This window comes from Chlorocebus sabaeus, chromosome 6 (assembly GCF_047675955.1).
Source record: "Chlorocebus sabaeus isolate Y175 chromosome 6, mChlSab1.0.hap1, whole genome shotgun sequence".
NCBI classification, from domain to species: domain Eukaryota; kingdom Metazoa; phylum Chordata; class Mammalia; order Primates; family Cercopithecidae; genus Chlorocebus; species Chlorocebus sabaeus.
Genome location: NC_132909.1, coordinates 55,262 through 71,547, shown reverse-complemented (window position 1 = coordinate 71,547; position 16,286 = coordinate 55,262). Strand labels below are relative to the sequence as shown.

At 56.0% G+C, this 16,286-nt stretch overlaps 1 protein-coding gene across 5 annotated transcripts; it reads right to left on the bottom strand.

Moving 5' to 3' along the window:
- Positions 1–3,726: 3,726 nt before the first annotated feature.
- MZF1 (myeloid zinc finger 1) lies at positions 3,727–14,366 on the bottom strand. 5 transcript variants are annotated; one of them, XM_007998464.3, is made up of 7 exons: positions 14,067–14,190; positions 13,561–13,730; positions 11,981–12,416; positions 11,350–11,533; positions 10,521–10,591; positions 10,304–10,424; positions 3,727–5,297 (listed from the first exon to the last, which is right to left on the bottom strand). In XM_007998464.3, exons 2-7 carry the CDS (start codon positions 13,641–13,643, stop codon positions 3,865–3,867), a joined length of 2,328 nt encoding a protein of 775 aa, XP_007996655.3. In that variant the 5' UTR covers positions 13,644–13,730; positions 14,067–14,190; the 3' UTR covers positions 3,727–3,864. The 5 variants fall into 5 exon arrangements, with proteins under 5 accessions (XP_007996655.3, XP_007996656.3, XP_072871865.1 ...); XM_073015766.1 differs by lacking the exons at positions 3,727–5,297; positions 14,067–14,190 and adding exons at positions 8,181–8,266; positions 8,464–8,520 and having other exon boundaries at positions 13,561–14,005; XM_007998465.3 differs by lacking the exon at positions 13,561–13,730 and having other exon boundaries at positions 14,067–14,366.
- Positions 14,367–16,286: the final 1,920 nt, after the last annotated feature.

The following is a 16,286-nucleotide window of genomic DNA, read 5'->3' as shown; positions in this document are numbered from 1 at the left end:
CCTGCCGCCGCCGCCGCCGCTGCCGCCGCCGCGGGGCCCGGGACCCCGGCCACCCGGCCCCCCGCCGCCGCCCGCGTCGCCTTCGCTCCTCGGACCCGCCGCTGCGGCCTCCTCCGCTGCTGCCGCCACCCGCCCGGCCTGCCGCGCCGCTCCGCGCCCACCGCGCGGCCCGCCTCGGCTCCCGTAGTCCGGCTCCGGCCTGGCCTAGCGCCTCGGGCTCGCTCGGCAGCTCTCGGCCAAATTCGGCTGTTCTCGGGCCCGCCCGGCCCCGCCCCCACTGCCCCGGGCCGCTCCTTCCTTGCCCTCGCCCACTCTGGTCTCAGGCCCCGCTGCAGCTGCGGACTCGGGGCTCCCCGGACCGTGCCGTATGCCGCTCAGCTGATCCCTCCGCGAAGGGGCTGCGGCTAGGGGTGGAAGGAGGACGCGGCAGCCGCGGTGACGGCGGGTGGGTCTTGGAGGATCGTCTTCCGCGGCAGCAGCGGCTTTAGCGCGGAGGTCTGCAACGGCCTCGGGCGCCCCGCGGCTTCGGATATTTCCGCCGCCTGCCCGCTTTGGCTCTTCCCGCCCGGCCTGCGTTGTGCGCCTGCGCAGCTGCCGCAAACCCGCGTTGCTCAGCGATGGAGTTTGGGGTTCGGCCTCCTTCGGCTGGACTCGGGTATTTCCGTTCATGGCGGCCCTGCGGGTCACTTCCGGCGACTCTCGCGGGGCCGGGCAGGAAGCGGGGTTAGCCGCCATCTTTTAGTGGGGCAGACATGGGCCACTTTGCTCGCGGTCACTTCATCCTGTGTTGAGTATGTGCAGAGCGCGGCGGGGGTGGTCGTCTCCGCTGCTGCCGCCACCCACACGGCCTGCCTTTGACCCCATAGGTCACAGACAAGGCAGGGTGATCGCGGCAAGACCCTGAGACTAGAGGCGTTACCCAGAGGGTGCGAGGTCGAGCACCCTCACTGTCCTGTCGCAAACCCAAAGATCCCCGTTCCTGGAGATTCTGATTGAGGTAAACTAACAAAACATGTATTGTGCCAGAGAGTGGTAAGCACTGTGGAGGGTTACAGTGGTGTAGGGAAAGACCTGTCGGGGTGGACACTTGGGGAACGTGACGTGCGGGCGGAGCGTGGGCGCTATTGGCATGGGCCCCGAGTGCCAGCGGAGACGCACTGGAGTCTCTGCGCTTCCCCTGCTAGCTGGAAAAGGGGATGGAGGCGGGGTCAACTTCCCATCCAATCACAGCTCAGCGTGCCTCGGAGGGCGGGAGGAAACGGAAATCTGGGGGTCTGCGACTTCCGGCCGTCACCACGGAAACTGCCGGTCCCGTGAGCGCATGGTGTGGTGGCCTTTCCCTGCGGAGGGCCCCAGGCGCCACTCCTCTGATTCTGCAGATCTTCCCCCAGGAGTGGCCTCTGGCCAAGGCTGGCTTGTCTGCTTCCCCCGAGGCCAGGCCCCTAGTCTTGGGGGTTAGGGTGACTTGAAGCAGCAGGGGGAAGTCCGGCTGCACCCCGAAAGAAGCTTGGACACACAAACTTCAAGTCTCTGTTACTGGAAATGCCCAGGCCAAGGCTAGCCTGACGTGCCCAGAGCGAGACCTTGAGTGGGGTTTAAGGCTCAAGCTGTACCCTGCTGCACACAGACCCCTTCTTTGAAACTGCCTTTCACCCTGTGTTACCTGCACCCAAGTCATCCATTGGAGGGGTGGGGGAGAGGGGCTGTGTGAAGGACCTGGACAATGGGATGGAAGGGGAAGATGGCTAGGGCAAAAGAGTCAATGGCACTGGGTCCTGGAGATGCTGCCCTGAAGCCTGCAGTATGCTGAACTTGCGCTCTCAGCGTCTGTCCACTTTCACCTAAGCTGCGTTTCCACTGGTTTGCTGCTGGATCTACTCCTGACTGAATCCTTCCAATGTGCCTGGGGCCAGGGTGGGAGAAGTCTTCAGCTCTAGTGATGGGAATGATCACCACAGGGCAGGGAAACTGGCCCAGGGCCTGCAGTCTTTGCTTCTCAGACTGGTTGGGGATCCGTCTGCAGGGTCCTACACCCTCATCACCTGCTGCTTGTAAACATGAGACCAGGAAAGTCCCGAAAAATCTGAATTTCCAGGTAAAATCCTCCAGTTTTAAAACCAGGAAATTGTTTCCTAGGTGTAAAGGAGTTTTACAAAGACATCCTGAGGCAGAATCTGGATCACCAGGTGTCAGTTTGCTCCTGCTGGATCGCATGATCTTGGTTGGCTAGGGAGAATCTGGCCTGTCTGGGTCCTCTCCTGGGGTTTGGCTTGGCCCATGGCCCAGGGGACAGCCATGATAGGGTGTGGAGGGGAGCATGCAGGTTTCAGGCATCAAGTTTAGCCACAGTACCACCCACAAATCTGGGGGTTGGCAGATTCAAGTTGGATCCTTGGCTCCCAGCTGTACGAAGTGCTGTGACCCCACTGGTTCCCTTTGTTCCTCTTGTACTAAGGGTGAGATGCTGAATCTCCCCATGAGTACAGCTCTTCAGCGGGTACTCCCACTGATAGGTGGATATAGGTAGAAAGCCTTGGCTGCTCATGACCACTTCAGGGAGTAGGGTGCTGTTAGGGTAAGGGTGACTGGACAGCTGAGCTAGGGTGGGAGAGGTATCATGGGAATCATCAGCGCTGACTTGGAGCAAGGAGGACTGGTGGGCTCAGGCTGGTAACCTCTCTGAGGACTGAGTGTTCTCCCAACCCTTGGAGGCCCTAGTCTCAGTGTCAAGGGAAAATCCTATGGGATGTCATTGCCAGACAAGGGCTGGGCTCCAGATCTGCCCACCTAGGCATCACTGTGCAGGGTAGAGACTACAGACACCCCTCTTCACCTGCAGCTGTGTTAGGGGCAGGCCGGAACAGGGGTTGGAAAGGGAGAAAAGACTAGGGCAGCAGCATCTCTTCCCCCTGGCAACAGCAGGTCCTTCCAGGAGTAACAGTTTTTACATACCTCCCAGAACCAGGCTCATTGGGCCCCTTGGAGACACCCACACCAGTGCCCCCTCCTCAGGAGTCTCCTAGGCCTTTGGGGCACCCTCCTGAGAACAGAGACCTCCAGACCAGCTGAGCAGTACCCCCTCAGGCCCACAGGGCTTTCCTGCCAGCTAAGAGACCCCAGGACCGGCTCAGCAGTGCCCCCTTCTCAGGGGACTGAGTTTCAGCTCCATGGGAAACTCACTGGAGCTTGTAAGTTGCAATGCTTCCCTTTGTTCCTCGAGGCCTAAGGGTCTAGCTGCTTCCTGCAGGAACTTTCCCATTTCTAAGCTAGATTGCCTTAACCTTCTCAGTCCCCCATTAGTCACCTAACACCTAGTTAGCTGTGCTTGTCTCTTGACCCTGATTGATCAGGCATGGCACCATGCTACACACATATGGACTCCTGGTAGACGCTCACAGAGAACATTTCTTCCTCTCTGGGTGTGGGAAACCGACGTCCATTGCCCAGGGAGAGCTGAGGCTGGACTGCCCAGGGCAGTTCTGCCCCACCTGCTGCTGGTCCATTCCCTCAGTGTAAACCGGAAGCTTGGTATAGCGGCAGTCCCACACGCGGGGCAGGTGATGCTAGGAGCCACCTCTGTCAGGGTGAAGAGGGGTGTTGTGGAGGGGAACTCGCACAGGAACCATGTGGTTGCAGAGGGAGCACACCAGCCCAGCACTGTGGCGGTTGGAGGGTGAGGAGTGAAGGACGCACAGGTGGGGAGGCACTGAGTGGGTGGAGACCCAGTTTCCATCTACTGTTTATTGGACACCTACAGTGGCCAAGCCCTGGGCGGACCTGCCTGTACTTATGTAATCGCCAGCCTCACAACAACCAGGTGAGGTAGGTGTTCTGACCACGGCGGAGACTGCGTCCCGACTGGAGCTACTCGGCGCTGTGGATGCGCTGGTGCTGAATGAGCTTGGTGCTCTGGTGGAAGCGGCGGCCACAGTCCTGGCAGGGGAAGGGCTTCTCTCGTCGGTGGGTGCGCAGATGCTGCGTGAGTGTGGGCCGCTGGCGGAAGGCCTTGCCACACTCAGGGCATGCATAGGGCCGTTCGCCCGTGTGGATGCGCCGGTGTTGGGTGAGGTTGGCGTGCTGCCGAAAGCTCTGGCCGCACTCGGGGCAGGCGAAGGGCCGTTCTCCCGTGTGGATGCGCTGGTGCTCTGTGAGCCGCGAGACCTGCGTGAAGCCCAGGCCGCACTCGCCGCAGTGGTAGGGCTTCTCGCCCGTGTGCGTCCTCTGATGACGCGTGAGCTTGAGGCGCTGGCTGAAGCGCTGGCCACACTCGGGGCAGGCAAAGGGTTTCTCGCCTGTGTGTACGCGGAGGTGCTGAGTGAGCGTGGGCCGCTGGCGGAAGGCCTTGCCACACTCGGCGCAGGCGAAGGGTCGCTCCCCGGTGTGGATGCGCCTGTGCTGCGTGAGGTTGGAGCGCTGCCGGAAGCTCTGGCCGCACTCAGCACAGGCGAACGGCCGCTCCCCGCTGTGCACGCGTCGGTGCTGCAGCAGCACTGAGCGGCGGCCGAAGCGCTCGCCGCACTCGACGCAGCCGAAGGACTTATCGCCCGTGTGTACTGCCTGGTGCTCCAGTAACACGGAGCGCCGCGCGAAGCTCTCGCGGCACTCGCTGCACGGAAAGGGGCCGGGAGGCTCGGGCGCACCAGGAGGGGCCGAGGGCGTAGCGCCAGGGCCCGGAGGATCGCCGTGGATCCGCTGGTGCTGCAGCAAGTTGGAGCGCTGCCGGAAGCTCTGGCCGCACTCAGCGCAACGGAAAGGCTGTTCGCCCGTGTGCACTCTCCGATGCTCTTCCAGGCGCGCGCTGCGCACGAACCCCTGGCCACAGTCGCCGCACACGAACGGCCGCTCCTCGGTGTGCGTAAGCTGGTGGCGCAGCAGGTGCGAGCTGCGGCTGAAGCTGCGGCCGCACTCGCTGCACACGAATGGTCGCTCACCCGTGTGGATCTTCTGGTGCCTCAGCAGGTTGCTGCGTTGGCTGAACACCTTACCACACACGTCGCAACGGCCGCCCCTAACCACCCCACCCCCGGTGCTGGGGCGGCCCCGGCTCCGGCCCCTGGGGGAGCGCCAGCGGGTGGTGACCAGAGCAGGGCCCACACCACGGCAGGGATCCTCCTCCGTGGGGTCCTGCTCACTTCTCAGATCGCTGGGGAGCACAAGCGCATGCGCAAAGCCACCTTCGCGGGAGGGTGATTGGATCTGGCCCGAAAGGCCAGCCACGCCGAGGTCCCAGGGGACGTGGAGGTGAGGGCTTACACTACCTGGACCTGCGGAGACGCTGTTCAGCTGCAGCGCAAACCCTGTGTGCACAAGGGGACCATTCATTCATGACAAAATGCCCACCGTGCCCGGACCCACGTCAGCCCTGGGGACACAGTGTGAACTACAGGGACCTGAAACTGACCAATGAGGCAGACGGAGGTGACAAAGGCAGGGGTAGGGATTCCATCTGTACAGCTTTCCCTGATGAGGTGATAATGAGACAGAACCCAGTGCAAGGAGGAAGACTGGGCTTTGTGAAAAAGCTTTCCAGGTCTGATTTAAGTTGGAAAAAATCATTTTTGGAAGGGCTGTAGGGCCAGCGTGGGGGCACTGTCTAGGTGGAAAATGATGGTCTCTGCAAATGCAGGGAAGTGAGTGGGTCTCGAAGGCTGGAGGTAGAGCCAACAACAGTAAGAGGGTGCGGGCTCCTGAATGGTGGTCTAGGGTTTGGATGTGCCTTGCTTGTGATGTCTGTGGGGGCATCTGAGGAACACAGATTTCGTGCAGGCTGTGGGGAAACCTGAGCAAGGGCTCTGGGGCATACACATGGCACACAGAACCCAGGGCCTGCTAGTGGTCAACACAGGCCACTAGTGGTCCCTCCTCTGTGTCTACAGAGGAGGGAAGTCGGTCCCAGCCACACTGTGAGCACTCTAGCGTCTGACGCTGGGAGGAGGAGGAGGTATCAGCAACTGCAACTGAGAATCAGGGCCTGGAGAGGGTGGAAAACCTGGAGGAGGTTAAATTAAGAAGACTGAGAGAGCAGTGAGGGCTTTTAGTGGGTGAGAGAAAATCCATAAGCCGCCAAAGAAAAGTCAGATAATTAGAATACATCAAAGGAAATCAGCAAAAACCACATCAGAGTCAAAAGACAAATGGCTAAAAAATAAAAAAAATTAAATTTAAAAAAGGGCAAATGGCAAACTAATAAACTCTCCACAGGCAAAGGGCTAACCTCCTGAGTAAACAGCTACAATAAATCAATAAGAAAGATCAATAACCTCATAGACACACGGGCAAAGGATGTGAACAGGACAGGAAATGTAAGTAATGCTTATATCCCATAAAATATACTCCATCTCCTCCTAGTAAGAAAAATGCACCCTAGGGCTGAATTCATCTGCCATTTCCACACCCTGACTGCAGGGACCCAAGTGTTCCTATGTATTGCTGGTGAGCATAAATGGGAAAACAGTGTGGCAAAATCCATCAAAACAGCAAATATCCCACACTTTGATCAAGTAATTCCATTTTTAGGTACTTCTTCAACAGTTGTGCTCCTCCTTGTACTAAAGATTACAGGTGTGAGTCACCGCGCCCAGCCCATGTATGTTTTATGGAAGAGGAATGGGGCTGGGCGCGGTGGCTTACGCCTGTAATCCCAGCACTTTGGGAGGCGGAGGCGGGCGGATCACGAGGTCAGGAGATGGAGACCATCCTGGCTGACACGTGAAATCCCGTCTCTACTAAAAATACAAAAAATTAGCTGGGCATGGTGGCTGGCGCCTGTAGTCCCAGCTACACGGGAGGCTGAGGCGGGAGAATGGCATGAACCCGGGAGGTGGAGCTTGTATGGGCCAAGATGGCGCCACTGCACTCCAGCCTGGGAGACAGAGGGAGACTCCGTTTCAAAAAAAAAAAAAAAAGAAGAGGAATGGGCCAGGCGCAGTGGCTCACGCCTGTGATCCCAGCACTTTGGGAGGCCAAGGTGGGTGGATCGCCTGAGGTCGGGAGTTCGAGACCAGCCTGACCAACATGGAGAAACCCCGTCTCTATTGAAAAAAATACAAAATTAGCCAGGTGTGGTGGTGCATGACTTAATCCCAGCTACTTGGGAGGCTAAGGCAGGAGAATTGCTTGAACTGGGAGGCAGAGTTTGCGGTGAGCTGAGATTGTGCCATTGCACTCCAGCCTGGGCAGCAAGATCGAAACTCCATCTTAAAAAAAAGGAATCAATCTGTGTCTAAATGTCTTTGCTTCTGTATGTACAGAATCTTTTTAGAAAGACACATAAGAAACAAGCAATGTTGGCTGCTGGAGAGTAGGACTGTGTGGCACAGGCAAGGAAGGGGCATTCCACTGTATACTGTCTTGTGCCTTTTGAAATCCTAACATATGAATGTATTAGCTATTCAGAATGTTCTGAAGAAGACATAAAAAAGACCTCTCTGAGCCAGGTGTGGTGGCTTAAACCTGTAATTGCAGCTATTTGGAAAGCTGAAGCAGGAGGATCACTTGAGGTCAGGAGTTTGAGAACAGCCTGGGCAAAATAGCAAAACCCCGTCTCTTTAAATAAAGCAAGACTCCATTTCATAAATAAATAGATAAACCTCTCTTGCTGCAAAGAAAAAGCACAGTTTTATTCCCAAGATTCCTTTTCTTTTTTTGAGACTGGATCTCACCCCCATTGCCCAGACTGGTGTGCAGTGGCACGATCTCAGTTCACTGCAGCCTTGACTTCCCTGGCTTGGGTGATTCTCCCACCTCAGCCTCCCAAGTAGCTGGGGCTACAGGTACGCACCACCATGCCAAGCTAGTTTTTTGTATTATTTTTTAGTAGAGATGGGGTTTTGCCATGTTGCCCAGGATGGTCTTGAACTCTTGGACTCAAACAATCCACCTGCCTCGGCCTCCCAAAGTGCTGGGAGTACAGGCATGAGAGACTGCACCTGGCTAAGAAGATTCTACAGACTCAGGAGTTGGAGGCACCTGGTACCTCTGGCCATGTAGGTGAATGGGCAGGGCACCAGCCAGGCTGGAGAGGCTGTTTCAGAAGCAGATGCTGGGCAGGGCTGCTGCTGTGGGCTCTGTCCGCACAGAATTCTGAGCCAACAGTATGTACTGCCATGATTGACTTCTGGATTTCTTCTCCCATCCTGGCAGAAGGCTATGTTAAGGGTGAGAAACCATACTGAGAAAGTCAGGGTTGTTAGGTAAACAGTCCCAATGGATGCTGAGATGTCAATCTCTCTCCCAAGGATGCTGACAGGAGGCTGAAGGTACCTTCCTGTAGGATTCAGACGATGGAATGAAACATGCTTACAGTGGAGAGTGCCCCCAGACTGGCCTAGCCACATTGCCCTATGGATCTGTTTGCAGTATGCACTCGAACTCAAGCTGTTTGCTCACATTCCCTAAGAAAAGGGTCTCCTTGGGGAGTGGGGTTCCCCCATGTCCCTTCCAGCCAGTAATCCCCACATCTACCTGCTCAGAGCTGTCAGCCAGATTTGTGGTGCCCCTCTCTTGCATATAAGCCAACAACTAGGAAAGAATAGAGACCACACTGTTTTTTAAAAAAGTTACTGCTGTTCTCAGAGAAATAAGGATAGACATTACAAGTGAAAGAACAGGAGGCAGCTAAAAAGATGAACATTCAGAGAATGAAAACACTCTTGGAAATTAAAAATATGCTAGAAGAGGCCAGATGAAGTAGCTCATGCCTGTAATCCCAGCACTCTGGGAGGCTGAGGTGAGACAATCACTTGAGGCCAGGAATTTAAGACCAGCCCTGGCAACATAGTGAGAACCTGTTTCTACAAAAAAATAAAAAAAATTAAAAATGAGCCAAGTGGCCGGGCGCGGTGGTTCAAGCCTGTAATCCCAGCACATTGGGAGGCCGAGACGGGTGGATCACGAGGTCAGGAGATCGAGACCATCCTGGCTAAAACGGCAAAACCCCGTCTCTACTAAAAATACAAAAAACTAGCCGGGCGAGGTGGCGGGCGCCTGTAGTCCCAGCTACTTGGGAGGCTGAGGCAGGAGAATGGCGTAAACCCGGGAGGCGGAGCTTGCAGTGAGCTGAGATCCGGCCACTGCACTCCAGCCTGGGCGACAGAGCAAGACTCCGTCTCAAAAAAAAAAAAAAAAAAAAAAAAAAATGAGCCAAGTACAGTGACACATGCCTGCAGTCCCAGCTACTTGGGAGGCTGAGGCAAGAGGATCACTTGAACCCAGGAGTTCGAGGTTACAGTGAGTTATGATGGCACCACTGTGCTCTAGTCTGTGTGAAAGAGTAGACCCTAAAAAATAAAAAAAAAAAAAAGGCTACCAGAAATGAAAATGTTAACAGAAGGTCTGAAAGATACAAGTGAGGAAATTTCCTGGGAAATAGAGTAGAAAGACGAAGGAATGGAAAATTGGAGTGAAAAGAACATAAAAAGATTAATCCTAGAGGCCAACAGCCAAGTAACAGGCATCCCAGAAACAGGGAACAGAGCAATAGAATGGAAAGAAATAAACATTTCAAGGCAGTTTCTCAGAACTGAGAGATGTGAATTTCAAACTGAAAAGGCTCACCAACAATAGTAATCAAAAACGTTTGTGACTGTATTAATAAAAAGAATTCTTCCAGCCAAACTTCAATCTAATGTTGAGGGTTAGACGATGTGTTTCAGATATGGGACATCTCAGAATTTTATCTCCCACACCAGAACACCCAGAAAGCTCCACCAAAACAAAGGTGTGAACTAAGAAAGAGGAGACCCTGGGTCTCAGGAACAGGAAGGAACAGAAGATGGGGTGTGGGGGAACCTGGATGATGCCAGACAAAGGTGGTGGCTAAGAGGTAGATGTCAGGGGGCCTCTGGCCTGTAATGCCCGCATGATTGGGCAGGATTCCTATCCTGTGTCAAGGTCCCTCCTGCCCACCTGCTCTGTCTACTAACCTGCTGTCCTTGTCAGGTCCCAACCCTACCTGTCCTGATGCCTGATCAGCAGGATGCAAGCCCAGGAGGCCATCCAAGATACCAGGGCTGGGAGAGAATATGGGTATGGGGAATACAGGCCCTACTTGCAAAAGATTTTACTGGGGAGGGAAGTTTCTAGAAAGTAGAGGGACTGTGGGATCAGTGGTAGTGGTGGGTGGCTTTTTTTGAGGACAGAAGATGCTAGAGGAGGTTGAACCTTACATGGGATGATCTAGGGAATGGGGAAACTTGGAGATACTGGAGTGAGAGGGCTGCCTGCATAGGGCAAGGAGTGGGGTCAGCGGAGGTCGTGCTGTCCATGCAGAGGGCCTAGTCCCACAACACCCCATCTCACTTACCTGGGGAGAAGATGTCCCCAGCTTCCTCATGCCACAGGGCCCTGGGGTGCTCCCTCCATGGGGGACCCTCAGGCCCAGTCTTACTGTGGGGAAAGTCCTGGTCCAGCACTGTCCCACATCCCTGAAATCACAGTGGTCACTGCTCATCTGTGCCTGGCTGGGCTCAGGGAGCAACCCCCAGGGAAAGGAGGAGAACATGGACCTGGGCAGGACTTACCTGGGCCTCCTCAGGCAGGAGGGTGGGTACAGACTCCTGGGTGGCAGCTAGAGGCCCAGACTCCAGGAAATCTAGAGAGGAAAACTGGGATCAGGCAGCCTGAGTGAGTTTCCACCCCACTGCCCTTCTTAGTGGTGTGCCAGGTGCTGGGATGCAGAGAGGTGGGATTCCTGGTTGTGGGCTTGGGTTGGGGAGGGCAGTGCAGGGTAGCTGAGGGCCCAGCTTAGGGGCTGGGTGAAGCAGAGTACCCTGGAAGGCCAGGGGTTGAGCTGCAGTGGGATGAGATGGGCTTAGGTCTGTGCCCCTGTAGCCTTACGTGAACCATGCGGCAAGATGGTCAGTGGGGATCAGAGGTATTGTACAGGGGTCCACACAGGAATGGCAGGGTGTGAGCAGCTAGTTCAGGTGCCCTGCCTGGAAGGTGAAAGGGGTCATACCCCTAACACTACGAGGTCATCCCTCAGCAGCTCCTAATTATACCAAGGCCTGCTGTCTGTTCCCCAGTGAAAAGCAGTTATTACCTAATGGATCTCCTTGGGGACTGAACACCACATGCCATGAGTGCTGGGAAACCCCAACAGCCTGCTCCGTGCCAGGGGGTTCACGGGCACAGGGCTGTGGCAGTCAGGCTTGGTTTGTGAGGGGTAGTGACAGCGCTGGCTGCAGTGGAGGGGAGACATTACTGGGTGGAATGTGGAGGCTGCTGGCACATGGAAACCATTCCATTTATGACAAACCTGGCCCAGTGGACTTCAGACTGACTGCTCAGGCCAGGCTCCCTGGCCCACCCAACCAGACCTTAGGTGCTGCCCACACCGCATGCCCTCACCTGAGTCCTCTGTAACCTCTGGTTCCTCTTTCACCTGCAGGCCCAGTGGTGCTTCCTGCATAGTCCTAGGAGGTGTCTTGGGCACAGGCTCTGGAGTTGGAGGCTCAGTTTGAGGTAGGGGCTGGAAACTGGAGGGCTCCATCTTCTCTGATAGGACCTCCTGGCCCTGCACCTGGACTGTGACCTGGGGAGATGCCCCCACCATCAGAGGTCCTACCAGAGAGTAAGGCTGGCCGCAAATCTCACTGTAGGATCCCAGGGACCCGCCTTGTAAATACCTACTGACTAGGTCCTCCAAGGACCCACCTCCCCTAGTCCCTGAGCAAAGAACGGAAGGACCACCTGCAGTCCCTCCCCTGCTGTGACACCCAGAGCCTTGCAGTACCTTCCCCATATCCCCCCAGCCTGCAGCTCCTATGTCCACGTGACTGCAGGTGATGCAGGAATGGGCTGCAGAGTCTGGCCCTGGAATCCCTGTGCCCTGGGCAGCCTTGCACAGGGTCTCTGTTGCAGGTGGCCACTTCTATACCACAAGGGAGAATGTGTGTCTGGCAAAGCATGGTGCTACCCAGGGTGAGGCAGAGCTGGATGATGCTCCCGTCCTGAACCCCATTCATGGTCACTCACTCACCCATCTCCGGGGTTCGCCCGGCTCCCGGCGCAGCCCATCTACTAGGGCAGCAGCCTCCTCGGGGCTGCCTGGCCGCTGCCCCTGCATACGGGCCTGGATCTCAGGGGGCAGTGCGCCCAGGAACTGCTCCAGCACCAACAGCTCCAGCATTTGCTCCTTGGAGCGTACCTCTGGACGCAGCCACTGGCGACACAGCTCTCGGAGCTGGGCCAGGGCCTCTTGGGGCCCTGTGGCCTCCTCATAGCGGAAGCACCGGAAACGCAGGCGTGCAGCTTCAGGGCCTGGGTCCCATAGGGCAGCCTCACCCTCCTCCTCAGAGTCCTCTAGCTTCACCATGACAGGCCCCTCATCTTCTGGGGGTGCTCGGTCTGGGGAGCCCAGCACCGCAGGCCTCATAGAGGGTACCAGGTCAGGTATCTGAGGCCAGTGTCTGCCCCTGGTGAAGAAATAGGATGAGGCTGTTGCAACAGGAGTAGACAGTGAATGCTTCACTACCTAGTCTATCCTGTACTGTTTGATCCTCAGACCTACCCCATGTGGAAGGCAGATGAGGAAAGAAGCAAAGAAAGGCCATTCACACCCCACAGACTTACGCAGCTGGAAGCCCTCCCTTGGCCACCTGTATCCCTGGTCTTCTCTCCACTTGGGCCTGTGCAAAGTCTCTGATAGTCTCCCTGCTCCAAACACAGGCTTTTTTCTTTTTTTTTTTTCCTTTGCGACAGGATGTCACTGTGTCGCCCAGGCTGAAGTGCTGTGGTGAGATCATGCATCACTGCAGCCTTGACCTCCCAGGCTCCAGAGATCATCCCACCTCAGCCTCCCAAGTAGCTGAGACAACAGGTGTGTGCCACGACATCCGGCTAATTTCTTAATTTTTCTGTAGGGATGGGATCTTACTTTGTTGGTCAGGCTGTTCTTGAACTCCTGGGCTCAAGCAGATGATCCTCTTGCCCTGACCTCCCAAAGTGCTGGGCCTTACAGGTTTGTTCCACCATGCTGGCCCACAGGCTGTTTTTTAGGTCTAGAAGACACTTCTCTCCCCTGTATCCTTCCCTTCTTCTACATGTGCAACCTCATTCCTGCACTGCAGCTCTCTCTTTTACCAGGTGGATGGCATCTATACACCTACAGCCTGGGCATCAGCATCTCTGATGGCATCTCCCCCCACCCAACACCAGCCCTCACTTCACCTTCTACTCTCTCATTTACTTAGATTTGGCTCCTCACTTGGGCCTCACCATCATTCCCCTCCCAGCCTGGAAGCCTTGCTCCACCTAATCCTCCATGTCAACCTGTGCAGTCACCTGTATGGCTCAGCCCCAAGGCAGCACCCTCTCTCCCTACTCAGTCTCATCTTCTGAGCCCAACATCACACTACACAATGCCCCTTCTCAGCTTCATGATTTAGGTGGGGTTGGAGGAGGATGGGGGAGCTTCGCAAGGGGTGGGGGTGGGGTCGGCAAAGGCTCCAAGACCGCCGGATCAGGAGCCTCCAAGGAAGTCCCGAGATTCTGATTCCGCCCATCTTCAGGTCACTGTGCCTTTGAGAACTTGTTTCCGCATCTGCAAGTGGGGCTGACCTCCCTCCTCGCGCTGTTCCTTCTGCAGCTGCGGCTTTGTGAAGGAATCTGCCTTTATGAAGGGGATGGCGCCGCAGAATCATCCCCCCGTGGGTGGCATTGATTTCGAGGGCCGCCTGATCCTGGGGGCCAAGCCTCCACTCTTCAAGGTGCCAAGTCAACCTGAAACCCTGGGAGAAACTTGGGTCATAGCCAAGATGGTAGGTACCTACGGAGGGTTCCGAAATACACTTCCCAGAAGTCCAGGCGGCAACTTCCGCTCCAGCGTGCCAAGGTAGGTCGTGAAGACGCCTAGGCAGCCGGGGGCGGGGCTCCCAAAGCCTGTCGTCGTGGCAACCAGTAGTGATTGACAAGCCTCTCGCTCTAGCCCTGGGCGCTCCCGTAAGGAGTGCCCGGATTCCTTCCCTGCGCTCCCGGTCTCGCTGGGCAGCCGGAATCCCTGAGTCTGCAGCCACCACCCCGGTCCCCACCCTAGCCCTCCCGGTTAAGAGGACCCCCGCCCTCACCTCGGCGCTCAGCGAGCCGCTCCGCGCTCCTGAGCACGCGCAGTCTTCGACTTCCCCACCCGCTGGACTACGTCTCCCAGGATGCTCCGCGCACCAGCTCGAGCGCCTCCTTGCCCTTCCCCCACCCTCGCCTCCGTTTCTACACCCTCTCCTCCCGTCCCCTAGCGGTGGTCGCAATCATCAGGTCACGCTCCTGGCCGCTTCTTCCCATGCTCCCCGCCTCGAATCCGTGCGTCGACATGCGCAAGCCTCTCGGGGAAAACAGACTGCAGTACCGCCTTCTAGATCGCGCATGCCCCCCACCACATTTTCCTCAATTCTCTACGGGCCTTCCTGAGATTAGCAGGGTCCTGCACCAATCACCGCAGTCATTGGAACGCCGTGGGCGCCCCACCGCGTCTCCATGGCAACTCCCTGCAGGAAGGGGCCTCTGCTACTTCCTAGGCCGCAAAATGGAGAAAGGCTTGGCCCGATGCTTTCCGGGAGATGTAGTCGGCAGGGTCCTTCGTGTGCACGTGCGTGCGCGGCGCGATTACGTTCCTCTGTGATCATGGGCGAGGGGCGGGCCCTGAACGTCTCCATGGTAACCTGGGGACCCGACCCGACATCGCCTGGGCAAGCCGGAGACGTGGCGGGCGTTGGAAATGCAATGGGACATGTGGGATGAGGAGGTGGGGAGGGGTACTGGGGCAGAGAGATGCCGTTCGATAGAAACAGCGAGGAAAGACAGAGACAGAGAGACCAGAGACTCAAGGGCAAGGAGAGAAGAAGGACAGGCGGGAGGAAGAGAGACAGAGACAGACCCACAGACTGGGAGGGCCGGAGACTCGACGCGAGGAGAGACAGTGAAAATAAGTGAACAAACATAGAAACACGGGTCCAAGTTATAAGAGGGCTGAGTGGATCAGAGGGTTAGGACCGGGCAAACGGGTGTCAGAACAGTTAGCAAGAGAGAGGCAGACCAGAAAGGGATGCAGATGAAACAGACACAAAGAAACGCAGAATGGGTTCACAGAGACAAGAAATGCAGATATCCAGACTCACGAGGCAGACAAGAAGGGAGAGGGACAGAGACAAGAAGGGAGAAAAGGGATAGATATTAGAGATACAGTAAGATGGACTGACAGTTTTCAAAGACCTAGAGAAAGATGACAGCACCAAGAGAGGGAGAATCAGAAGTAGAACTGTTAGGAAAACTTAGGAGTCCAGATGCTGTCCAGTTAGATGCTACCTTGTAAAGGCTGATAGATTGCAAATGCTTTCTGCCCATTGTATCGCTTTGTAGCCCACTAAGCAGTTTTGTATCCGACTTCGTGCTTTTATTTCTTTTTTTTTGTTTGTTTTTTGACGGAGCCTCGCTGTCGCCAGATCTCCGCTTACTGCAACTCCACCTCCCGGGTTCAAGTGATTCTCCTGCCTCAGCCTCCCGAGTAGCTGGGACTACGGGCGCGCACCGCTACACCCAGCTAATTTTTGTATTTTTAGTAGAGACGGGATGGCTTCATGTTGGCCAGGATGGTCTCGATCTCTTGACCTCGTAATCCGCCCGCCTCGGCCTCCCAAAGTGCTGGGATTACAGGAGTGAGCCACCGCGCCCGCCCGACTGTGTGTTTTTTTTTTTTTTTTTTTTTTTTTTTTTTTTTTTGGCAGTCTCACTCTGTCGCCCAGGCTGGAGTGCAGTGGTGCAATCTCGGCTCACTGCAACCTCCCTCTCCCAGGTTCAAGCGATTCTCCTGCCTCAGCCTCCCGAGTAGCTGGGACTACAGGCTGCTCCACCACACCCGGCTGATTTTTGTACTTTTAGTAGAGATGGGGTTTTACCATGTTGGCCAGACTGGTCTAGAACTCCAGACCTCGGGTGATCCGCCTGCCTCGGCCTCCCAAATTGCTGGAATTACAGGTGTGAGCCACCGCGGCCGGCCAGTGTTCATTCTTTCTTTCCTATCTTCCTAGAATCATCTTGCTGGTTCCCTCAGTACGATAAATAAATCTTTGACACATGCTCACTGAGAGTCATGTTTTTAACCGCTTTGAAATTATGTTTGGCAGTCTGAAGGGAACCTGTTCTCCGGGCTAGGGGACAAACAGGGAAAAAGAAAATAGTGACACATACCCAGGAAAGGGAGGAAGGGAGGGTGATGTAAGACAAAGACATTAGGCGGCGAGAAAGTCAGCCTTTGGTCCGAAACAGCTTCTGGCGCCCCTGCCTGGACTCTGTAC

What these genes read in the sequence shown, in the direction of transcription:
- MZF1 (XM_007998464.3), bottom strand. Translation starts at nt 13,643, where the DNA reads ATGATTCTGCGGCGCCATCCCCTTCATAAAGGCAGATTCCTTCACAAA. An exon ending in CGGGCGAACCCCGGAGATGG is followed by an intron (nt 11,534 to 11,980) that starts GTGAGTGAGTGA and finishes GCATCTCCCCAG; the next exon opens with GTCACAGTCCAGGTGCAGGG. An exon ending in AGAGGTTACAGAGGACTCAG is followed by an intron (nt 10,592 to 11,349) that starts GTGAGGGCATGC and finishes TTTCCTCTCTAG; the next exon opens with ATTTCCTGGAGTCTGGGCCT.